General features: G+C 41.2%; 1 protein-coding gene across 1 annotated transcript in view; it reads left to right on the plus strand.

Moving 5' to 3' along the window:
- The window catches only part of KCNH1 (potassium voltage-gated channel subfamily H member 1), a 257,892-nt gene that overhangs the window by 7,236 nt on the left and 223,955 nt on the right, over positions 1 to 26,701 (plus strand). Inside the window, exons 2-3 of the mRNA XM_056852323.1 lie at positions 19,412 to 19,535; positions 20,201 to 20,307. Of these exons, the coding sequence (XP_056708301.1) occupies positions 19,412 to 19,535; positions 20,201 to 20,307 (231 nt within the window). The remainder of the gene's footprint in view (positions 1 to 19,411; positions 19,536 to 20,200; positions 20,308 to 26,701) is intronic.

Raw genomic sequence — 26,701 nt, forward strand, 5'->3', positions numbered from 1 at the left:
TGCTTGAACACCTGCCAGTTTAACTTACCTCCTGCCTGCCAGAGGTGATCAGGCACCCAGTTAATTGATGGGCAGTTCAGCTGTTCGCAACCTCTTCACATTTGTTTGCACTAACCGGCTACTTGCAGCTGTCAGAAGCCATCTCTCAGTTGATGAAAAGAAACAATATTTTTCTCCTTTCCCTATTGCAACAGGGTGATCAGAAGCATTGCTTTCAATCTCCAACTTCACTGTATAGCTGTTTTTCAGGGGAGGGGGCTGTAATCAGAACCTGACTTTCAGTTGATCCCTGAGTTGACTTCTGACTAGCAGGCAGCCACAAACTTGTTCAGCAGCTGTTGGAGTTGTTCAAGGCAATCTGAACATATCCTTGAACTGCTTACAATATAATCGTGAGGATCAAACAGGACATGTTTGACTGCCAAATAGGTTTACTGCAAAATTTGTGGCAGCCTTAGTTTTAAGTGAGAAGAACAGAATCATTCCTTCCTAGGGTTGCTAGTTCCTTACTGCCAGGCCTTCTGTGTCTTGAAGGACTCTTCAGTCTCCATTCATTGGATAATTCACATTTTCTCAACTTATTTAACATGTTTTGCTTTGAAACTCCATAGTATGTACTTGTACTTGGTGATTGTGCCTTGCTTGGTGACTGCAAGGGTCTGTCTATTTTCACTAGGGGAAAAACACCCTGGCTGTATTACATGCTTAAGAGAAAAAAGCATTGGCTTCTTTTTTCAATGACACTGGTGGGAATTATTATCCCTTGCTTTTAAAAGCTATGTGTGGGAAGGGGAGAAGGTAACAATTGATTTGTGAAAAAGAGCTTTGGAGCATTGGTTTGTTAGAGAAACAGTTTAGCATTAGCGGCTAAGTGGTTGGATCCAGCCAAATTTTCCACTCAATCTCACCCAATTCCCTTCCATACTACAGTCCCCACCCCACATGGCTTTTGTATATGCAGGTCCCATGATTGCCTGCACAGCCTTTTTGAGTGATGAAAGAGGACACCTCCTTTGTTGTTGACTAGAAGAAAAGCTGGTTGGATCCAACCCAAGATTTTGTGTTGTGAGCCAGAAGTCTCTGCTTTAAATTGTATCATAGCAATGAGATCTCTGTCTTGCCCATGACTATTATTTCAAACAGAGCTCTACTATATGGGGACTAGGGCTGCCAGGTCCCTCTTCGCCACTGGTGGGAGGTTTTGGGGGCAGAGCCTGAGGAAGGTGGGGTTTGGGGAGGGGCCATAGAGTCCAGTTGCCAAAATGGCCATTTTCTCCAGGTGAACTGATCTCTATTGGCTGGAGATCAGTTGTAATAGCAGGAGATCTGCAGCTAGTACCTGGAGGTTGGCAACCCTAGTTGGGACCCTAATATTGACCAACCTGACAGTGTTGTTATTTTCTGTAGCAGCTCTTAGTATGGGATTAATAAAGGTCCTATCCTGAAAGCAAATAGTATGACGCTCGTCCAAAAGCATCCATAATGGATGTTGTGGCAGCCATACTGTGAAGAGTGGCAATAGCTGTTATGCGTGGAAAATGGATATTATAGTGAGGAAAAGATTGGTGGGGAAATCTGTCCGCAGTTGCAGCATGAGGTCTCTCCTTGCTGCCTCCAAGGTAGATGTTGTATAGGTATGAACACATGACTGGAAATAGAAGTATCTGGTGTGCGTGCAGAAAGACCTCTGCAGACCAGTCAAACTGCTGATCTCACAGCAGAAGACTAGCTCCCAGAAGAACCCTGACATTAATACCACTTCAACAAAAGGTTCCAAAATTCACTGCACTCTGTTAAATTACAAAAGGACTCAAGGCAATCTTTGGTCTGAGTGCTTTTTAGCATTGCCAACCTCCAGGTACTAGCTGGAGATCTCCTGCTTTTACAACTGATCTCCAGCTGATAGCGATCAGTTCACCTGGAGAAAATGGATGCTTTGGCAATTGGACTCTATGGCATTGAAGTCCCTCCCCAAACCCGGCCCTCCTCAGACTCTGCCCCCAAAACCTCCAGGTGGTGGCAAAGAGGGACCTGGCAACCCTAGCACTTGTATTATATTTCATATTATAAAAACTGTGAATCCATTTGAAGAATGAAAGCTACATCCCCCCATTTCTAGTGAATAAAAAATAAATATGAAGAGGCAAAAGTTTTATAAAAGGCCATGAGGCCACCTAGTAGGTTAGAAAATTAGTCTGATTTTTTAAAAAAAACAACAAAAAACACAATATACCCTATCACTAAATTGTGAAGAGCTATTTCTCATGTCCCAGGCTAGCCTGATCTCATCAGATCTCAGAAGCTAAGCAGGGTTGACCCTGGCTAGTATTTGGATGGGAGACCTCCAAGGAATGCCAGAGTCATGGTGCAGAGGCAGGCAATGGCAAACCACCTCCGAACATCTCTTGCCTTGAAAACCCTACGGGGTCGCCATAAGTAAAAAATGGGGAAAAAATATCTTACATTATTATTGTTTTAATAAGATAAAACAGCATCTTTCTTGCATACAGGACAGTATTTTGGATTGCAGTTAGGAGATTCTCTCTGCATCATGCAGCAACCAGTGTTCTTTTGTGTGAACTGTTAAGGTTCTATGCAAATATCCCAACATATGACCTTCCACCAAAGGGAAATATGATTTTTCTGTGCCTTCCAACATACTTATTTTAGATTAACGTTATGGCAGCACTCTTGAATTGTTAGATTAAGAAACTAGAAACAAATGTATTGCAAATGTCTTTACTTCTAACAATGCATTGTAGCTTTTGTTTATTAGATGGATATTACATTCCTTCAATACTTTAAAAAACTATAATTATGATAAGAGTCCTCCGATGCTAGCAGTTCAAAAGGTATTTTTTTTAAATCGGAGGAATTTAAACCCCCTGGTTTTTTTAAATTTTCAGATTTTTCTGCACACCAAGTCTGCAGAAAAACCTATTGGGGGTAAGTGTGCCCCCATCTGCGGGTTTAAGTATCTGTAGGCAGAGGGCACATGTGGGAATTAGATATATAGATATAGAATATATTTACACATACTTACTACTGTTAATCACAACAAAAATAGTTATTACAATTTTCTCATACATATAACTGTCAGTTGGACCCCAGCTAAAACACCCATCTTTGATCTATATCTTCACATTTATGTTTAATTGGATATTCTTTCCATTTTCAGATGCTTCTTGTACCTGGGCCCCAACACATACATATTATATCTATTGATATGAATTATGCTGTTTCTAATCTACTAAAGGCCATAGTATGCTGTTATTCCTTTGTTCCTTACCACTCTCCAAGGCTGTTCTGTTATGGATCTCTGAACTCCCTATTTGGCATATTTAACTAAGAGCCCAGGCAAGCCCTGATTCTGGCCCACAGAAGCATCCTCTGTGATTGTTTCTCATGTATCCCCATTAGGGTTACCAGGTCCCTCTTCACCACCGGTGGGAGATTTTTGGGGTGGAGCCTGAGGAGGGCGGGGTTTGGGGAGGGGAGTGACTTCAATGCCATAGAGTTCAATTGCGAAAGCGGCCATTTTTCTCCAGGTGATCTGATCTCTATCGGCTGGAGATCAGTTGAATTAGCAGGAGATCTCCTGCTACTACCTGGCAGTTGGCAACCCTAATCCCCATCCATATTCATGCAAGCATACAGATAGCATTGTACTGAACTATTTGAATACTGCCTCTGTGCCTGGATTTGTTTTGTATAACATCTCTGACTCTGCACTTTTCTACCAGAAAAACTCTTCAGTAGTAATTGTGTGTTCAGGGAACCCAGGTAAGTCCCTGTTTTAACAACCATCTGGACCCTCTGCTGTGCCTCTAGACATCCACAGAAAATACTGGGAGAGTAAGATAGGTTGCTCCTTCTCCACTTGTGGTGCTACCTATTTTCTGTTGATGGGCAGGTTGGGAGACGTGTGAGAGCAAATCAGAAAGGGAGGCTTCCTGTAGCTGGTAGCTGGTTACTTGCAGTACCATCCTAAGCAGATCTACACCCTTCTAAGCCCATTGAAATAAATGGGTTTAAAATGGTGTAACTGCTTAGGATTGCACTGCAAATAGATAGCTTTCACCCGATTGATTGTGATAAAAAATATCTTTCAGGATTCTATACATTTAGCATGGCTTTTGCTGTCTTAGCTGCTATGAAATTTGTTCTAGTGGTAATCAGGAGTGCAGTTTGTACAGACAGTGACGCACCTTATGTGATGGAATAGCAGGGGAATGCCACTGGAAAGTAGTGGAACAAAGCTAGTCAAAAAGAATGTTTCCTAAACAATTCACTCACTCCCTTTCTTGATTTAAACTATATAAAGATAACAAAAACAATGGAGCATATTAATAAGCTGTTGCTGTCCACAAAGTACCCTATTATTATCATTTATGGTACAGACTGTATGCAAAATACGGAACAATTAAATTGTACAGCCCTAAGAGGAGTGCTGGGGTTATGCAATTAATTTAATAGTGTTATGCAAAAACAAGGCCAGGCCTTGTGCCCTTTGGATATGCATATCACAATCCCACATCACAACCCCAACTTATAACAATGTTCCCCTTTGCATTTCCTCTTCCACAAGAGGTCTTATGAGTTGTTTGCATCACAGCACCACAGTTCTGAATTCTTAATATTAAGTTCCACTGTTTAAAGCACAATCCTGTGTACACTTACCTGGAAGTAAGTCCTGTTGAACCAAATTGGACTGGCTTCTACTAAACATGCTTAAATCACACTGTGCATTAAGTGGTTTACAGTGAAATCCTACACAGAGTAAGTCCAGTCCAAGCCCAATAAAATCAGTGGCCTTAGTCTGGAGTAACTGCATAAGATCACAGTATCAGAGTCAAAATCAAATCAAACCTTTATTGGCATAAATCTTTTAAATACTATATTCAGTTATTAAAATATAGTCTTTGAACAGTAAGATACCAATAACCTACCGGTAGTTAAAACCTCTGAGTCTTAAAGTGCTATATATTCAGCGATTAAAATACAATCTTTGAACAATAGGATATCAATAAACTGGTTAAAACCTGTAACTCTTAAAGTACTATGTAATCAGTTTGATAGAGTTTGACTCTGTGGAGGAGCTTGGCACAGCGCTCCTAGAGAGGTTTCCAAGAATCTTGCTACCATCAATGTTGTGTGCGCATTACTGTCTTTTAATAGGTAGAGCACTAGGGCCACATCTGTTTGGGCTGGGCTATCCTTAAGTAATGGTCACAGGAATTTCCCCCAGTATTAGAGTCCCTGAATCTGATGGTGTGTAGCAGTATTCAGTCAATGTATTCCTACAGTTGTGTCTTATGAAGTCAAATTGTCCAGAACCTTCAACATGTTAATTGGCTTTCTGCAGAAAGGGCCACAGCTGGAATACCAGAATTGCAGTGGGAAAAGGCACTCCAGCATCTTTTGCCACCTGCCTTTCCAGCATCAGTAAAGGATCCAATTGTGCTTGTGAAACTGTCCCTTCTGGAGGAGTGTAGTCCCATCCACAGCAGGCTGCACACCTATTCTCATATCAGCTTTATTAACAGTCCACAGCATTTCCATCTTGTCTGGATTTCAATTTATTCACCCTCATCTGGCCCTTCATTGCCTGCAGACACTGTTTTAGGATTTCTACGGGCTCCCTGATTTTAGATGGAAAGGAGAGAGAGAGAACTGTGTGTCATCAGCATACTGATGATATTATTCTCCAAATGTCTGGACGATCACCCCAAGTGGCCTCATATAGATGTTAAATAGTATAGGGGATAAGACCGGACTTCATAGGCCAAGGAGCTGAACAGAAATCCCCCAGCACCAATTTCTCAGATTTTCATTCCTTAAAAGATCTAAACCATCAGAGAACAGCAGTGCCTAGGCACATGTGATCCAAAAGGATGCTGTGGGCAATATTATCAAAGATTGCTGAGTGGTCCAGGAGAACCAACATTGACAAATTCACCCTGTCCATAGACTAGTATAGATCATCAATCAGGGCAACCAATGCCATTTCTGTACCACAGCCAATGCAGAATCCAGATTGAAAAGGATACAGATATTGAGACTAATCCAGAAACCAAACTGCACTTTGAGTGCTAGGAAAATATTTTACCTCCATAACACATGCACTGTCTGAAGCATTCTTCACCCCACCATCCCAGAATAACAATTCTGTTTTTATTGTACCAAAAATGATTGTCTGAATATGTGCGAGTCTGCATGCTTGCTTCATTCCAATTGGAACAAATATGAACAATTTATGTTTGTATTAAGTAATATTTATGAATATAATATTCTGGGCCAGTTTAGGCCACCAGGTATCCTGGGACAACAGCCCCCAGCTCACTTCAAGCTCTGACAAGTTCCAGGTGTTTAAGGCTGAAATGGGTTGGAAGAAAGGTATGCATTGTCAAGATCAGAAGCTCTTCAGTTTCACCTCTTTTTCCTGAGGTGAACATTTATTCGTTGAGGACAAATATTTAGATCAATCAATAGCTTTGTTATTTCCCCTGGTGGGTGAATGACCTAATTAATTCTGTGTCACTAACCCTCCCTCCATTTTTTTAATTGTATGGATGGTTGTTATCTTGGGATAGCAACATTTTAATTATGATTGTTTACTATAAATAATCTCAAAGTTGTCAACACAAATAAAAGATATTGCCTTAACCAGTTTTGGATTTCTGCTTGTGAAGCATCAGTTCTCAATCCCGATTTACCAGTAAGGGTCATGGGTTGGCATATTGTGTAAATATAATTTTACTTTAGGTAAATAAATGATATACTTAAATTACTCTCTTTTTTTCTTCCTCAAGGGCACAGTTGAATTAAAGTCAGGTCATGCTCAGTATTCATAGCACCATTTGTAAATGCAGAATTTAAGAGACAATCTCCTGAAGTAGTCTGGACATTTTTTAATCTGAAGATTTTTAAAAAGTCAAATACTCTTAGCACCACAGTTCATTCTCATTTTGGGCTGGAGATAATACTTTAAAACCAGAGTGGCCAGTGGTCCAGATTTATATTTCCCCTGGTGCCCTATCACATTCTTGTTAAGGTGTGGTTTAAAGGTTTTGTTCATAAGGAGAAGAAAACATATTTTCAACTTGTAAGAGTGAATGAATGAATGAATGTAAGAGGTGGAGGCAGTCATATGTGAGCTGTGTAATGCTGGATTGTTCCAATGTTAATAAGAGTCTATGAGTGAGGATATAATTTTGTGTGGTAAAATAAAATCCTAGCCACCAGCAGGACCATCTACACTCACCAGCAGACCTGTGGAAGCCATCTCTTATAGCTAAAATATTAGCATTCCCTGAACTTTTAACATTCATTTTAAAAACAAAAGTTTTAATTGTGGAAATGTGTTTTTTTTTTTTTTTAAACTGCAGCCAGTATTCTTCCCAATTGCTTAGTAAGAATGAAACCTTTCCCAGCGTTCAGGCCATTCAGGCACTGGGATAATTGACAGACACCAAGCATATGTATTTAAATCTTTATAAAATAAATTTGATGTGAATATGTATTATAGTTAAATACTTTTGAACACATTGGCCTATACTTTAGGTCTGTCTGTTCTGTCTCGAGCCATCTCCCCCTACCCGTGTATTATTAGATTCTCTCTACCACCAAATTTTATTCTACAGTGCTGGATCCTGGCCACATGGAAGTCCTGAGAACAGAGAAGTTAGCCATCCCCCTTTTTAAATGCAGAGACCAGAGAAGGGCACTCCCATAAAATCTGCTTTCTTCAAGCATTTGCTTCACATTCCTTCATAAGAAGCTACTCCTGAATAGACAATAGCTGAATAACTCAGGGGAGCTTCACCAAGGCCCTTCCTTTCTAAGGAAGGTTGAGCAAAAGTAAACAACGCTAAATATTTCTGTAGGAGGTTTTCAGAAGGGCCTCTCTTGCTTTGATACTTTTCACACATGGTTTATGTACAGGGGTAAACATATGCCCCACTTTTTCTCGCACAAGGAGAGTCAGGGATAATTCTTTGTTCTGATTTACAAAGGGGATTATCTTTGTAATATTTCTTTGGGAGGGTGCAGCAACGTGACACCAATCGCTAGAGGGAGCTGTTCACACACAGCTTTCTTGAGCACAGTATTTCAGTGGATAGTAGAGGCTAAAATTTAAGAGTGCTGCACACTTTAAAGTGTTTATGATATATTACATGGGAATAGAGTAGTTTGAAATCTCCATTATAATATTTTGCTTCAAAATATTTTTCCTGTTTAATTTTGTTACTGGATTAACAACTCCCTTCTCTGGCATTTGAGACTACTTCCCCCAGTATACTCAGAGTAACGTTTCAGGGTAAAGCAGAAAGGGAACATACAGCAGGAAATGTATCAGACTTTCCCCATATTATCAGAAACATTCTAAAAGACAGAAGTTCTCCACTGCTGTTAATCCAGTATCTCAGCAGACCTTTGCATTAAATGTGTCTGAGTACAATAATACACACTTCTTAATTATTAAAAAAATTAATTAAAATAATTTTTAAATCTAACAAACATTTTTAAATTAAATTTAGAACTCGTGTGGTGGACCAGTATTGCTACCTGTGTATTACAGATGCAGAACTGAGGCTAAGTGAATAGGAAATCCTGCAAAAATATTATGATGAACTGAGCCATGCATAACCCGCTCATGTCTTGTGTCCTTCAATTCCAGGTAGGCAGCAAGAACTGGTAGGCTGCATTTGGCTTAGTGGGTCACAATTTGTGCAGCATTGCAGCACAAGAATGCATGATTGAGGCATGTGTTCCAAACCAGTGTGCTCATTACAATTGCCATGTTAAGGCTCACTTGAATTGCTCTATGGGGTAGCTTTGTTTGGCGAGCCATTTACATGCAGCAGCTCACCATGCTGAGTGGGCGATTTTTTTCAGGCCACTATAAAATGGCTAGTAGCAATGGTGTGGTAAGCTATTGCAAACAACTTGCTCTATTAACAATATATGGAGCTACCTTCTATCACTAGGTCAGATCACTAGGTCAGATCACTAGTCTTTCTAACGCAGTGCTGCTTGCTTTACTTGCTCTTCAAGAACTTAGGCACTGGCGATAGCAGGAGATTTCGAACTAGTACCTGGAGGTTGGCAACCCTAGTTGGCAACCCTATTTCCATATGTGACTGAGATAGTCTCCAAGAAAGCAAACCTAAGCAGTTCTACTCAATGGCTTACTCCCAGGAAAGTGTTCTTAGGATTGCACTATAAATGAAGCAGTTTAGCCAGTGTAGGAGTTAATGTGTAGAGTATCAAACTAGGGTTCAAATTCCCACTCAGCCAAGAAGCTCACTGAATGCCAGTCTCTCTCTGTGTGTGTCAGATTAATGTAATTAGTGTATCCCACACTGTTGTGAGGATAAAACAAAGATGGAGCAATCATATACAGCTCTGACCACTTTTAGATAAATATGTAAGATTTAAAATGGCTTCCATAATAAGATATTATTATAAGGCCATAATAAGATATTGTCACATTTTTTGAGGCAGCTGTAAGCAGACCAAAGCTACTTTCACATACAAGGCTTATGTCAATGGCTGATCATGGAAGAGAGCAGAGGAGATGGATTTGCAACATAAATGAGTATTCTGGCCAATCCACGCTTTGGATACACATTCCAAACCTGACAGAAGTAAGACCTACTTTAAGTTTCATGTGTGATAACACCCAGAGACTGAATAACTTGTCACAGTTCAGGTAGTATATTTTTTAAAAATACCTCATTGTTGAACATTTTAATTGTTAAAATTACAGTATATAGCCTTTTGTATTATGCCAATGTAACTTATACTGGTTGATAATTTTTTCACTTGACATTTTTGAAAGTTCATAGTGGAGGCACTGTCTCATAGGCAAGCTGATACAAAAATGCTTGACTGTGTGTAGTTTCCTTGAGTTTTCACCATCACTTTTCCATTATTTCGTACTGGTTTCTCTGAGATGACAAAGAGCAGAAGTTTGCAGAAGTTCTGAATGGTCATTTTGTTGACTGCAAGTTTCTATCATGTGATCTAACTGCTTGCAATCATAAATGCAGTGGATGAGTAATGCAAAGAATTAGGTGGGGATGGAGGGCAGGTCACGTTTTTCCCCCTCCCCAGCCTGATTCCTTCCTCCTCCTTCAAGTTCTCCATCCCTGCTTAACCCCCACCATCCTCCCATTGGACACCCCTTTGGCATCCTCCTGCCTCTTCACTGTACCTCCCTTTTTGGGAATAGCTGGTATTATTCATTGGCTGACTGTTTCCCCCTCAAAGCTCAGTAATGGATGGAGGAAACTCCAGCCTAGAGCCTAGGGTTGCCAACCTTCACATAGTAGCTGGAGATCTCCCAGCTATTACAATTGATCTCCAGCCGATAGAGATCAGTTCACCTGGAGAAAATGGGCGCTTTGGCAATTGGACTCTATGGCATCCCCACCCCAAACCCTGCCCTCCTCAGGCTCTACCCCAAAAATCTCCAGGTATTTCCCAACCCAGAGCTGGCAACCCTACTGAAGACCCATGTAGTAGGTGTACACAAGGACCCAGGCTTCCACTGAACTCCAGCTTCTCTCAGAATGTGTAGTGGCTTGGCAAGGGGCCAGACCATAGCTGTTCTCTGAGACCTCTTGGCCTAGACTGGTGGCCCAGTTGGCCCAACGCGAGTGCTTGCATACTACCCTCTGCTGCTGCAGGCTGTTCTATGGTGTCATTTCTCACTTAAGATTTTAGGATTCTGGGGAGAAAGTAAGGATCATTTGGACCCTCTGCTATCAATACCCTTTCTCAATTTGCTCAGAACCCAGTTTTCAACTGCCCATGTCTATTGTGACATATCTGCTATGTAAAATAACCAACATTGGAATGAAAGTAAATCCGAGGAAAGTGTTCAGCTCTGTCTTACTGTTCAAGCTGAGTCACACAGGGAGCTTTCAGCTTGATGGAGCTTTGGGGGAAAAAATGACAGACACGCACACCCTTCAGTCTATAACCTCATTCTGCAAAATGGCTCTTCATTTAAAATATATGTATGTTGTTGCTTGAGAGAGCTTTAGGGCCTGAAAGGAAAGCTGTAGTCGTGGGCCTTGTTCTCTCATGCTTTTAGCTGCCTCCCTGCCACCCACCCATGTCCAGTCACCTGCCAGCTTCACCCTCACCTGCCCCCCTGCATTGAACTCTCTGAAGGAACAGGGAAACTATAATGATTACTTCCCACTGCCACACTGCTTCCACTGAAATAATCTTTCAGGCAGGAGGAGGGGGGATAAATCTCTCTCTCTGTTTAGCACAGAGGGGAAAGGAATAAAGATGCTATCCGGAAGGTCCATAGCCACAGGGGAAACCTGTGAGAGCCTGGCCGTCAGGAATATTCCAAACTTCTTCTCAGAAATTTCCGCTCACAAGTCTCCAGACTTATTTTATTTACAAAGGCATATGTGAGCTGACAGGATTGTACCTGAGGGAAACCTGATCCAATTTCCATTGTCCTGGCAAGAGATTGGGGAGACTGACAAGCACTTGACACTGAGGGCCAAACTAGACGTGTTCTTTTTTAAAAACTCTGTATATGTATCCCCTCACAGATTTTTAAAGTGTAAATAACATCCCCTGGGAAAGGATTTGAACTGGATATATGGAGGATTTGAGCTGTTCTCCATGCTTCCCCACTCATGCTAGAGTTGCTATTTGTTTCATGAAGCTAGGAGGGGCAGTAAGAACTTACTAGAATGGCATATTTTCCCCTTTGGGTGCAAACAACAGTTGTCAGGGCAGCAGCAACTGACAATAACACTTAATACTAGAATACCTTAATACTAGATCTGAATATCTTCTTAGAAGCTGGTATTAATGTTTTTAAAAATGCAAGAGATTTATTCACAGATCTCCCAGCAGCCTTACTTTAGCCTTTAGTCTTTATTTTATTAAAATATGTAATACATTTAAGGATATTCAGTTACTTGTATTTTTTCCCTTACATTGATTTAGGTTTCCCAGTGTAACCTGAGACATCTTCATCACATAATCTGGCTTTGAGCCACCTTCCAGGATTCTAGCTAGGCCTGTGAATTCAGGCTCTAAGAATCTTCTCTTTGCCCTCTCAACACTTCAGAGTTTTTGTATGGCAGGGGTTCCTAATGTGGTGTCCGTGGGCACCATGGTACCCACGGACACCTTTTCTGGCTCCTGTCAAGCGTTTTTAGGAAGTAGGTGGGCCCAGGTAGGGCTTTTGCTCAGCTAGGTTTCTAATTAACTATTGGAGATTTGATTGGCTAAATTATGCAGATTTTTTAAAATGTTGCCTTGGCAGCAACTGCCAGCACAACACAAGTATCTACACTATGTTACTCAAGTTAACCTGGAGCAATCATTTTGTGGCAGGTTCTACCTCCTGCAGCAGCCATTTTGTTGCTGCCCCCACCATGCCTTGTCAGAATTTCAAATGCACCTGCAGGCTCAGAAAGGTTGGGGACCCCAGCTGTATGGCATCAGTTTTAAAAATTAGGTTTTTTTTATTTCATAAAATACTCATGAAGCTGCCTTCTACTGAATCAGACCCTTGGTCCAACAAAGTCAGTATTGTCTACTCAAACTAGCAGCAGCTCTCCAGGATCTCAGGCAGAGGTCTTTCACATCACCTACTTGCCTAGTCCCTTTAACACTTCATAGTTTTGAGGAATTATAAGGGTCTAAAAGTCCAAGTAGTTTAACTTTCCTGCCATGAGGTAAGATCACCCTTCGTACTCCACTGATCACCACATGCATTGAGACCAGAAGCAGAAAAAGTAGTGCTTTGCAAACCAGATAGCTTGCACAAACAGGGGCAAATTGGCTTTTCTACATACTAGGAAGCTGGGCTTGCCCCTTGCTAGCACTGGAGGAGGAAGGCAGGAATTGGTTGTGGGGCTTGCACTTGGACTGCCATCTTCATAACAAGGAGGAAGAAGCAGCCACTACCTCATCTTCCTTGTGAGGAAAGTGGTTCAGGGGTAAGTGCACTAGCCACCTCCTCCTTGCCCCTTTGTGAGAAGGAGGCAGTGATTGGTGAGTGTAGGGTTGCCAACCTCCAGGTACTAGCTGGAGATTACCTGCTATTACAACTGATCTCCAGCCAATACAGCTAAAGCTTCCACATGGCTTGAGTGAAGCCCAAATTAAACAAAGTTTCATAAAATAATTTATTTGTAACCATACCAAACAAATAAGTGTCCAAAACCCAATGAAAGTGTGAATCTGTTTTAACAACACTTGCCATAGGCAGGCCTCATAATGAACTGCTGAACAGAACAGAAGCAAAAAAGTCATGAGCTTAACATACAATATCAACATACAGCTTTTCCCTGACAATCTACAAAACCTGTTGAAAAATCTTTCACCTGAGCATGCTAAGTGCTCCACCCTCACTTGAAGAAGAGTTGGTTTTTATATGCTGATTTTCTCTACCACTTAAGGGAGACTCAAACTGGCTTATAATCACTTTCCCTTCCCCTCCTCACAACAGACACCCTGTGAGGTAGGTAGGGCTGAGAGAGCTCTTAATAGAACTGTAACTTGCCCAAGGTCACCCAGCTGACTTCGTGTGGAAGAGTGGGAAAACAAATCCAGTTCACCGGATTAGCTTCTGCCACTCATGTGGATGAGTGGGGAATCAAACCCGGTTCTCCAGGTCAGAGTCCGCCACTCCAAACCACTGCTCTTAACCACTACACCATGCTGGTTCTCTTGCCCTCATCACAGCCTATTTGTACTTTTCTCGCTGTCCTGCTCTCCCACAGCCCTTGAATCTTTTTGATTCAAGCAGACACAAGTAATTTATAATAATAATTCAGTCACGCAGGGTATTTTCAATTCTTCTAATCCCATGGAAGTAATTGGGCTTAGAAATATGTAGCTCTGTTTAGGATTGCACTGTTAGCCTCAGTCATTTGAGAAAAGTCAGGTGTGGTGGTCAGTGGGTATGTTGGTGTACTTAGTGTATCAGGCTAAGACTTGAAATACATTCAAGTCCATGAAGCTGACTGGCTAGTAACTTGGCTAGTGACATACACTCAGCATAATTCTGTCAAGATTACAAGTCTGTCAGATTCGTTTGACAGGGCAGGATAGATCCGAGAGATCTAAGGATGATGTAATCAGCCTGGAAAGTACCTGGGGAGCTAGAGGAAGCTGGCCTGATCCAGCTATAGCCAGGTGGCTGATGTAATGCAGTAGCAATGCCAGGGTAATTGGGTATCTACTGTGATTGGTGGCTGCAACCACCAGGTGTATATATTGAAGTGAAACCGCAGTTCTATGCGGGATGTTATGAGCGGAGAGTGTGAAAGGAGTATCTGTATATATTTCTGCACTGTACAATAAACTACACTTTTTCTACGTGGCCGTGGACTTTCTGATGGGTAGCCTGGACAGACTGCCAATCCGCTTGGCTTCCGCGTCAAATTTACCTCACAATGTTCTTGTGAGGAAAAAATGAAGGAGAGGAAAAACATTTCTTGGAAAAAGGGTAGGAGAAAAAAGTGAAACTACTATAGCAAAGAGAAGTGCATAAATATATTAATGTGTTAAATGTGTGTTTTTTAATTAAACATTCCAAAATAGAGTTCTACTTAATAAGATTCTTTCAGATCTCCTTGTTAAGAATTGTATTTTCTTGCACATATATATCAGCTCAGAAATTTCTTAACCAATTGCATACTCAGACATATCGTTGAGATGCAAATCTCACGCTATAGAATTTCATCCATTAAAAAAAAATTGATAGAGCCTGCCAGGGTTAGTTTGCAGTCATAGATTCTGATGCATGCAGGTTTTCATAATTGAGTATCATGTGGCAAGATGTAACATTGGAAATGGAGCTTTAAAAAATGAAAATAAAAATCAATCCCATCCAAGGTATTTTACTGCCAATAAATACTATAAAAGGATACTGGCCCTGAGACAAAGACTTTTCTTACTGACCACTGATCTCAAAGACTAACATGGGGAATAAAAACAGCCTCACTCTAGCATATTGATACCTATGCAGGGGTTGCTGTCTTTTCAACAACTTTGTTTCTTTTGAGGGTTTTGTATTTTGTATCACTATTCACCCAGATTTTTAAAAAAATTGTGAATATTTTGGCCAGAAGCCACCTGTCCCCAGATAAATAAGTAGGGGGAGGGGGCTTAACTCCATGGTAGAGCCTTTGCTTTGCATATTGAAGGTCCCAGGTTCAATCCCCGGCACCGCCGGTTAAAAGGATCAGGTAGGTATGTGTGTTCAGTGCTGTCAAGTTGCTTCCGACCTAATCAATTATCTCCAAAATTCCTATTGTTAACTGCCTTGCTCAGTTCTTGCAAACTGAGGACCATAGTTTCCTTTATTGAGTCAATCCATCTTATGTTAGGTCTTCCTCTTTTCCTGCTGCCTTCATCTTTTCCTAGCATCATTGTTTTTTCCAGTGACTCTTGTCTTCCCATAATGTGACCAAAGTACGATAGCCTTAGTTTAGTAATTTTAGATTCTAGGGTCAGTTCATGCTTGATTTGAACTAGAACCCACTTATTTGTCTTTTTGGCGGTCTGCGGTATCTGTAAAACTCTCCTCCAACACCACATTTCAAATTAATCAATGAACCCCAATCAACTTTCCCCCTGTCAGCTTTCTTCATTGTCCAACTTTCACACCCATACGTAGTAATGGGGAATATTAGGGCATGAATTATCTTGATCTTGGTCACCAGTGAAACATCCTTGCACTTGAATCTTTTCTAGCTCTTTCATGGTTGCCCTTCCCAGTCTCAGTCTCCTTCTGATTTCTTGGTTGCAGTTTCCCTTTTGGTTGATGATAGAGCCAAGGAATAGAAAATCTATTTCAACTTCAGTTTCTTCATTGTCAACCTTAAAGTTGTATAATTCCCTAGTAGTCATTACTTTTGTCTTCTTGATGTTCAGCTGTAATACTGCTCTAGCACTTTCTGCTTTAACCATCATCAGTAGTCTTTTCAAGTCTTCGCTATTTTCTGCCAGCTCTGTTCACGACCTGAGTTCGATCCCGGTGGAAGTTGGTTTCAGGTAGCCAGCTCAAGGTTGACTCAGCCTTCCATCCTTCCGAGGTTGGTAAAAGGAGTACCCAGCTTGCTGGGGGTAAAGGGAAGATGACTGGGGGAGGCACTGGCAAACCACCCTGTAAACAAAGTCTGCCTAGTAAACGTTGGGATATGACGTTACCCCATGGGTCAGGAATGACCCGGTGCTTGCACAGGGGACCTTTACCTTTTAATGTGGTATCATCTGCATGTCTCAATGTTTCTTCTACCAATTTTTACCCCACCTTTATCTAAATCTAATCCAGTTTTCCTTGTGATATGTTCTGCATACAGATTGCACAAATAGGGAGATAAAATAAATCTTTTTCTGACATCTTTGCCAAATGGAAACCATTGAGATCAAAGGTGTCAAACTCATTTGTTACGAGGGCCGGATATGACATAAATGTTACTTGGTCAGGCTGGGCCATGTGTACCATAAAATTTAATGCCAGGGACCAGAGTTACAAACTTTATAGAAGACACAGGCAAAGCCAATTAATGATATTGTTTTTTACTTTATTTTTTTTACTTAAAATACAGACATGCTTAAAACAATAACACTCTTAACAGTATTTTCTTTTATTTAACAGTCGTTGATAATTGACCCCTCGGGACTGAGGGGTATGTGTGGCAGCCTCAGCGGGCTTGTGGACTGGATAAGAGCTCTCAAGAGGCCAGACCCGGCCCCCAGGAAATACATTTGACACCCCTGATTTAGGTTCTCCATATTCTGTCCTAACAGTAACTTCTTGTCCAGAGTAAAGGTTGCACATCAAAGCAATCAGATGTAGTGGCACACCCATTTCTTTTAAAACCAGCCATAGCTTTTCATGATCCACACAGTCAAAAGCTGTGTTGTAATCTATGAAACACAAGCTAATGTCATGTAGAAGGTGGTGAGGAAAAACCTCAGGTTGAATCACTGGAGAGCTGTTGCCTATCAGAGTAGGCAATAGACCAGTATTAGGCAGCTTTCTGAGTTTAGATTTATAGATATTTAGAATTATTTCACTTCAGAGGATAAATATCCTTAGAAAGGTTACTGTCCTAGATACTATGAATAACCTGAAACCAACAAACCAAATGATTTGTCATGGTGGTTGTTTGAAACGAACACACTTTTGCCACTTTTGAAATTTACACTGGTTCGTTTTAGTGTTGTCTTTTCAATAACCAGGTTTAAAATCTAGCTTGATGAGCTAGACTACAGAGTTAATAGGAAAACAATCTCAAGGGAGTTTGGGTTGCATGCAAACAATGAGGAGAAATGGCTTAATTAATCATAGTAAATTCTGAAGTGCTTTAATGGTTCTGGAATATGCAGCAATAAGCTAAGCAAAAGCTAAGGGATTTAACACAGGCTGTGAGAAACAAAGCAGTTAAAATGCCCTGCAGTTATATTGTTGCCATATTTCAGTCCAAAGGGAGTATAAAGATACTTTTCTTCCTGTAGATGCAGTTGGACAGCGGATGTCATCACCAAAGGATGTGTTTGATTGAATCCCAAATGCCCATTGCATAACAAAAGCTTTATATGGAAAAAAAGGTGTTCTTGGCTGGGAGAAAAGTTTATAGGAGCGAGTTTAAAACTTCCCTTATTTGTGTCTTTCATTTGCTGAAATTGCTAATGACATCCATAAATATTTCATCAGACAGACTGTAGGTGGCTTTTTTGTTTTGAGAAAATACAGCTAGGGAGGGAGGAGTAAATTTGCAGACTTGTGTAAAGATGACATACTTGCATCTTTTTGTTATGTTAAGCCATTCTTAAAAATGAGCATAGTTGGGATCTTGTCCATCTGCCCAGGTCAGTGGTTTAGGGTTGCCAACCTCCAGGTGGTGGTTGGAGATCTCCCACTATTACAACTGATCTCCAGCCAATAGAGATCAGTTCCCCTGGAGAAAATGGCCATTTTGGCAATTGGACATTATGGCATTGAAGTCCTTCCCTTCTCCAAACCCCACCCTCCTCAGGATCCACCCCCAAAATCTCCAGGTATTTCCCAACCCAGAACTGGCAACTCTACAGTGGTTGCAGAGGCTTCATGGACTATGTTCTATGGAGCATAGTCTGCTCATAGGAGATCTGTATAATAGGTGTCGCCCTGACCTGGATAGGCTCAGGCTAGCCTGATCTCGTCAGATCTCAGCTGCTAAATAGGGTCGGCCCTGGTTAGAATTTGGATGGGTGACCTCCAAGTCAGCAACTGAATGTCCCGGGAGGTTAAAATGTTCACTCACTGGTTTTTGAATGTGGTTTCTGATGTCAGATTTATATCCATTTAATCTTTGTCGCAGGGACTGGCCTATTTGTCAAATGTCAATAACGTGAAGGAAAATTGTACTGGGAAATCTTATGAGGAAGGTTGGGAGCGGTCATAGGTTCCAATAGATAAGCAAGTGGTAATCCCCCCTTCCTGTATTATGTAGTTTAATAATTGCATCAAACACAAGCCTTTTGAAATGGGAGCCTCTTAAGAAAAAGAGTATCACAAGAGTTCAGCTGGTTGGGTGGCTTTCCCCCCTTTTTTGTTGAGGGGGCTTTCTAAGATTCTAGTATACTGTGATGTTACATACATTTGATAGGGGAAGGGTTACGCTATGTGTTGTTTGGCATCTTGCAGACTGGGGACCATGGCTTCCTTTATAGAGTCAATCCATCTCATTTTGGGTCTTCTTCTTTTCCTGCTGCCTTCAGTTTACTGGATTTACCATAAATCTGTTGCATAGATGAGGTAGGGTTCATGGTAAAATGGTTGCTCAGTCTCTCAGAGACTGGAACATGTGAACAGCAGTTGAACGAGGACAACCATTGAGCTGAGGAAGGGGCTACATATGGTTATTATCCAGTTGTCATTTCTACTAGGATCTAGTCTGGTGGCCAGATGTGGCTGCTATTCAATTGTCATCTCTCCCACCCTAGTCTCAATCTGATGCCTTTCCCCCTAATCAGGCTCTCAGAACTCTTATCTGGGAAGCCAGCAAGAAGGAATCTAGCTTTTTTGGGATGAGTGAGAGCTTGTCAGTGCCAGGGGCTCCTTGATTCCTAGGCTTCCCAACCTCCAGGTACTAGAAGATGTCCTGCTATTACAACTGATCTCCAGCTGATAGAGATCAGTTCACCTGGAGAAAATGGCTGCTTTGGCAATTGGACTCTATGGCATTGAAGTCCCTCCCCTCCCCAAACACCGCCCTTCTCAGGCCCACCCCAAAAGCCTCCCACCAGTGGCGAAGAGGGACCTGGCAACCCTATTGATTCCATTGGGGGTTTTCTGGTTTTCTGATGTATGATCAAGTAATGTATCACTGAGCTGTTTGTCTAACTAATGTATTGTTTCAAACAGATACAAATTTTGTCCTGGGTAATGCCCAGATAGTGGATTGGCCTATTGTATACAGCAATGATGGATTTTGCAAGCTCTCAGGATACCACAGAGCAGAAGTTATGCAAAAAAGCAGCACCTGCAGGTATTTCAGCATAGATTTACTTTCTGTTAAATAATGTATAATATTGCTGTGGTCAAGTTGAAACAAAATAAAGCAATCTGTTCATCCCATTTTTGGGTTTATTCAGTGGCTGAATCTATCGGTTGCAGTCTGTGGATGAGAGCCCAGGATGGCTTCCAGAGCAAACATGGTATAGAGCGCTGGGTATGCAAACTCACTATGCTTGATCCCAGGAAACCACATGGGGAGGATGCTGATTCCCAGTTGGATTCTCCAGAAAGAGGAAATGGTTTTTAAAGCACAAAAAAAAGAATAAGGAGAAAATGGCGCAAGTCAATATTTATTAGAAAATCCTAAATCCAGATATAGTTCAAGAAGGCTGTTCTTCAGGAAGAACAATAATTATTAATAAACTAGACCCGTTCTCAAGGCGTGTGGATTCTGATAAGGCCAAAATCAAAAGTACATTGTAAAGTGCTGAAAGACTGAAACACAAGTGTAAATCTGTGTTTCAGTTCAGAAACAAGCAAATTTAATACTATCTTTGTTTTTTTACGCTGTGGGAGAGGGATAAAAATAGGCTTTAAGTGGCACAGGCGAATTTGGCTGAGGAACATTTTTAATCAATTTACCATTTTGTAGCTGTCCTGTGCATTATTCTGAACCTATTTTCATTTACTTTGCAGTTTTATGTATGGAGAGCTGACGGACAAAGAAACCGTTGACAAAGTTCGGCAAACATTTGAGAACTACGAGATGAACTCCTTTGAAATCTTGATGTATAAAAAGAACAGTAAGTTGACCCTTACAGTCATTTTTCAACAGGGTACAGTCAAAATAGATATGTAAACGGGCAAGAAAACGCCTGACAAAACATCACTGTTACAGGAATGGCTTGGTTTATTTTTTTAAAAAAATTCATTGGTCATTAATAGGCTTCCAGTGGAGTGAATTATGAGAATGGTAACTTTACTTGGCATCCAGGAATAGGATTGCTACTAATGATATATAGTGAGTGAAAACTGGAAGCAGTGGCTGTAGTAAATTGCTTTCATAGAGGGTTTTAATACCAGAGGGTTTAAATACCAGAGTAATTACTGGAATGCCTTTGGCTATGGATGTATATGCACCAGGCCAGCATCCCTTGTGACCCTTGTAACCCGCCAAGCTGAACTGAGTTTACCAAGAATGCTCCAATTATTCCCACCCCCCAGATTCTTAAAGTAAATTAGAATAGAACATGAGTAGCTGGAGAATTTTGGAGGTGGTAAGGATATGATGGGGTGCTAGGGATGTTAAGCATGTGCCATTTTTTTAATGATTCTACTTATCTTTTGTTGTTTGACTACTGTTTCAGAATTGCACAGTTTTTTTTGGTAAAACTGTACATTTTGTGACTTTATACAGGACTGTGAAATAGGGACCCACTGGTCAAATGTGTGTCTCAGTAGTAGAGCATACACTTTGCATGCAGAAGGTCCCAGTTTCAACCCCTGGATCTCCCATTAATGGATCCCAGGTAGCAGATGATGGAAAATATTTTTCTCTGCCTGAAAGCTTGGAGAACTGGTGTCAGGGTTGTCAGTGCTCAACTAGATGGGCAAATGATTTGACTTGGTATAAAGGGTGGTAACATACATACATGTTTTTACTTTTCTAAAAACACCTTTGCATCCTTTGGGGAGGGGGAAGTGCTTGGGAGGGCAATGAAGAGTGGGATTGTCTGACACAAAGCCTCTGAAATGACATTCTTACAAGCCCTGTTGTGCGTGAATTAACATGGAGACTTCATGTAGATTGTTGTGGCAGGAGTTCATCTTGGAGATCACGTGCTACTTCCTATGCTGAAGTGCTTTCCAAGTTGGAGTTAGGAAAAGCAGCCCCAAGAAGCAACAATATTTGCATGAATTTCCAGGCATGTGGCCATGCCCTTGTTCACCGCATGCTTGGACTGAGGCTTCTGCTATGCCCTTTGCAGTGCAAAGTGGATGGGTCCTACGTTCTTCGCAGATTATTTCATTGCAATTGCTCTGAACCGATTAATAACAATACAACTGCTTGGATTAAATTAAGCCAACAAAATAACTCATCCAGTGAAAACTAATCTCCAATTAAAACAAACAAAAATGCACATGTATGGTAGATAGAGTTACCCGAATGTTAGCACAGCTGGGGTGAGGAGAGGAACTGTTTTGTCCAATGCTGGGTCACATTGAAGCTCAGTCATTGCTATTATGCTGGACCATGAGTAGAGGGGAATCAGTGTTAGAAGAAGCTCCCATGGAGTTACCCTTTACTCATGGTCCAGTAAAACAGCAAACTGTACATCTGGGCATACAGTTTAGTTTCCATCTGTCAATCCATCTTTGTCCTTGATGGTGCTTTTAAGAGACAGTTTTAGCACTACCCTCTCAGAAACAAGTGGAAGAATTAATGTTGTGCTGAAGCTGGAAAACCATCTGCTAGCAGGACTAGCTATGGGCAGTCAAGCCAAGAATTTCAGCAATGTGAAAATAGAATGCTTCTCTTTCTTCTTCATTCTCAAGAAAGCCATCCTTTTAAATTGCAAGGGGTATGTAACATTAAAGCTCATGGTGTGCTGCCAGGATTCAGAAGGCTCCTTTTGACTTAAAACAGTGTTACTCAAATATCACACATGTCACTTAATCCTTTCCCCGTTGACTTCTCTGTCAAAACATTCTAGGATACAGTTAATTCAGAAGTAGTACTAGCCATGCCTTTTGGGCCTCACAGTCATCTTGGTGAAAGAACAGTGCACTGTAGCACACACCAAATATGCCTGGACGTTGTAGGGGATGATCAGTAGTGGTGGGCAAATGTGTGTGTGTTTGTGTGTAAAGTGCCATCAAGTTGCAGCCGAGGTGCTTTGTCATTGTCATCCTTTACAAAGTCTTCCTTGGTGGTCTCCCATCCAAGTACCGACCCAGTTTCGTTTCTGAGATCTGACGAGATCGGGCTATACTATACCATCCCATGTATGTGAACAAGCTTATAGTAAAGTTTATTTGCTGTAACTGATCTTCTAGTTGGAGAATCCTGATAAACTTCCAAGAAACCCATGTATTCTATGAAACATAAACTGAAAATCCCTTTCTAAAAGGCTGCTGAAGGAAGGGGGGGTTGACTCAGTCTTCCAGCGTAAATAGCTTTATAGAGACTGCCACCAAGTGGCCATGAGAGAGAATCAGATTTACCTCATACATGCCGCTGATTAGAAATTTTGGCCTTGGCAGTCCACTGGCCTGTTAGGTCCTTGCTTGTTTCCAAAGGATTAACAGGCCTTTACAAGAGCCAAGTAATGTGTCTCTTCCATTGCCCTGATCACCATCTTTTATTTATCTTCAGTTTGTTCCATTCCTACTTATTATAGTACGGCCTGAGGTGCTACTCCTTATGAGATAGGATTCTGCTTGAAGCAGTCCTGGAGCACAAAGTAGTCAATGCCAGTCTTTGGCCAGGAGCATCAGCTGAATAATGTAAGCCTTGTTCCGTTATTCTGATTTTGGCACTCCATAAGGGGAGAATATATTATCATTGATCTTCCTGATTAGTGCAGTTGCCATTTTGTATGAACAGAATAACTTGGAGTTCAGTGGACCCTCACGGACTCAGTTAAGAGCATTGTGGTCATACTGGCCCAACATTAGAAATGGAAAAGCAAGTTAATGCCATTGCTAACAGTGATGTTAGCTAAACAAAATATCAGAATATATCAGAATATGTTCAAGGCAGTTAATATGTCTGCTCTTGTGGTAGAAGGAACTCAAAGTTCTCAAATATTCTGATGAAGACCTCGGGTGGAAACTGGGCATTAATCTGGATCCCTGTTATACCCCCTGGACTGTGAAATTTGTATGACCCCACCTTCATATTGTCAGTGCAATCAACAGGATACAACTCCGTGATGCACTTCAACATCAAGGCACCCAAATGTGGCAACTTTGAAAGGATTACTTATGGACAATGACTCCAAAGACACTGGTTCTAAAAGAGAACATTTAACTTTTGTATATAGTTCTATTTGTTTAGCTAACATCACTGTATATAATTATTCACTGTATTTGACTACTGCACATAGAATATAGCACTCTTTATGATTTACGTGTTTTGTTGTTTTATGCTGCTAGGTTTATAAGTTTGTAACTAACATTACAGCAGGCTGATTACTTATTTGCAATAGCTGGAGGTTGGCAACCCTATAGGAGATCCTTACCAAAGCTCTGTAAGATGAGCCAGTGTTTTTGTCCTGTTATGATGGAAGACTGAACTTGCAATGGCTTAGTGATGGCCACCTTCTTAGGTTATATGGGCAGCCGGGAAGCCACTGCAACATGGTATTTCCTTTTGCCACTGAGTTAACATTAGAAGCCCAGGATCACATGGTAGGACCCCAAAGGTGCAGCTTCTCCCCATGACTGCACTACCCTTTATCGAAACTGAGGCAGTGCTTATAGGGGGAGGAGCTACATCTTGGACTCCTCCTAATGTGAGGCCCTGGGTTTCTCACATTACCTGAAGAAAAAAAAGGAGAGAAAAAGGGATTTGAGGCTCAGGGCCAATTCACTCAGCTTAAGTGGCATGATGAGAATGTGGAGGTAATGTGTCTGTGAGGTGCAGAGCATTGGGCACATGGCAAAGCAGGTGTGTGATGGAGATATTTTGGCTCACACTTTTAGCAACTTATGCTAAATTTTGCATATTCTGACCAAAGCCTAACCTTGCACTATCTGCATTCAAAACTTCTGGGCATTCAGTGCAAGAGTCCTGTTACTGTTCTCAAATTCTGCTACTTTTTATAAGGGTGTACTTTCCTTGTGCTAAATAAATTGCTCAAGATTATTGCTGTAGCACAGAATGGGGAGCAGTGAGGGCATGCCACAGTAGCAGTATTCTGTGAGTTAACCAGAAATAACATACAAGGCACAGAAGATCCATTCTAATAGAACTCACTCAGGTGGATCAAATAAACAGAAAGGAAAACAGTGGGTAGAAATATGTTACAAGGCCTTTTCACCTGTGGCACCAAAAACTGTGAAATATCCCTTTGAAGGAGGTTAGAAGCCCTAGATCACACACTGGATACCAAAGGTGCGGCTCCTCCCTGTGAAAAGGCATCTTGTTGTAGCAGGCTTTTGGGGTTGACTAAACATGATCAAATGAGGAAATTGAAATTGTTCAAGATTTTCTATTGCTTGGTTCCATCATCAACCAAAAGGGAGACTGCAACCAAGAAATCAGAAGGAGATTGAGGCTGGGAAGGGCAGACATGAAGGAGCTAGAAAAGATTCTCAAGTGTAAGGATGTGTCACTGCCAACGAAGATCAGGTTAATTCATGCCATCATATTCCCTATTACTATGTATGGGTGTGAAAGTTGGACAACTAGGAAAGCTGACAGGAAGAAAGTAGATTCCTTTGAAATGTGGTGTTGGAGGAGAGTTTTATGGATACTGTGGACCTCCATAAAGACAACTAAGTGGGTTAGTTGTCTTTTTGGAGTTCCACAGTATCCATAAAACTCTCCTCCAACACCACATTTCAAAGGAATCAAATCAAGCCTGAACTCTCCCTAGAAGCTACAATGACTTAACTGAGGCTATCGTACTTTGGTCACATTATGAGAAAACAAGAGTCACTGGAAAAGCCAATAATTCTAAGAAAAGTTGAAGGCGACAGGAAAAAAAGGAAGACCCAACATGAGATGGATTTTCTCAATAAAGGAAGCCACTGCCCTCAGTTTGCAAGACCTGAGCAAGGCAGTTACCGATAGGACATTTTGGAGGTTATTAATTCATTGGGTTGCCATAGGTTGGAAGTGACTTGATGGCACTTTGCACACACAAAAACATTACCAAAAGTGAATAGATGATGTTATGATAGCTTGAATGTTTGGATTATGGTATTTACTGGCTGTACTGGTTTCATTTTTGTAAGTTTTGGATCTCTGATTTTATTTGTATGTTTTATTATTTGTAAGAATTCTTGAGCACCCAGATGGTTGAACAGGTTGTCTAATAATAAATAAACAATAACTATGTTTAGTTTAACTCTAATCCTACAACATATCTCAAGAATTTATTTTGAGAAGATGGAAAAAGCATAAGGAAACCCATCAGATATCCCCATCTTTTTTATTTGATAGCTTCTTTAAAAGCAAATAAGAAAGAGCCAGATAATCTATAAATCTTATCGAAATAAATGGTAGGCTGAAGACAACTTCTGTTCTTTAATAGCTTTACAGTTTTCCTGTACAACAGAGCAAAGCCTTATGATTCTCCTTCAGGGACTAAAACAGAATTTTCCCCCATCTTAACATGTAACATTTTGACCTACTGACCCATTACCAGCTAGCCTGCAAATGAGGCCAGTGGCAGAAAACGCAGAGGCAGCAGCTTTTAAGACACTGGAAATAGCATCCTTGGGTCTATCAACATCACTGAACTGTGCGGAGAGATTAGCCCGTGAAGCCATGCAGCCAGCTGTTTTCTCCCTCCCCACTCTCTGCCTGCTAAGATGGAGCAGTTAGTCATGCTTGGACTTGCTTGTGTGTTGATCTTAGAGACAGTAAGATGTGGGGGGCTTTGTCTACTTAAATTTACAAACTGTATATCAGGAATGTGACTTGCTTGACCCATCCCAATCACAGAGACTCAACTTGCTTACTAACTAATCCAGGGCAGAAGATGTCACTCCTGCAAGCGTGTACAGCACAACAGCATTAAAAATGAATAGCGTAATATTGATTGAGAGAGAGTTTCCAAGGTTAGCTGAAGCTACAGTGCAACCAAAATTCAGCCATATATGGTACTTCACCATGCTCAGTTATTAAGAGAGTGTTGACGTATGCCTGGCAGATGCAGTGTATATCTGGTGCAGTTTTAGTGAGTAAGCCTGAAGTCCTATGCACACACACCTGGGCATAAGCTGCGCTCTAAGCAGCATGGAGGGGCTTGGCTGGCCCAACCACTAGACAAACGAAGGGTGCCAGATTTTGAGAAGCATCTAAAAGGTGAGAGGAATTTTTTTTGCTAATTGGCTTCTAGAATCTTCACAAGCGGTACCATGCAAGGGCTTGTGGAGGGAATCTCATTTCCCCAACCCCCACCATCTCCTCTTTCCTTTCCTTGAAAGCCCTCATAGCCTCTCCTCTGCCTGCTACTGTTCAAC

The sequence above is a fragment of the Euleptes europaea genome, chromosome 7 (assembly GCF_029931775.1).
Source record: "Euleptes europaea isolate rEulEur1 chromosome 7, rEulEur1.hap1, whole genome shotgun sequence".
Lineage (NCBI taxonomy): Eukaryota > Metazoa > Chordata > Lepidosauria > Squamata > Sphaerodactylidae > Euleptes > Euleptes europaea.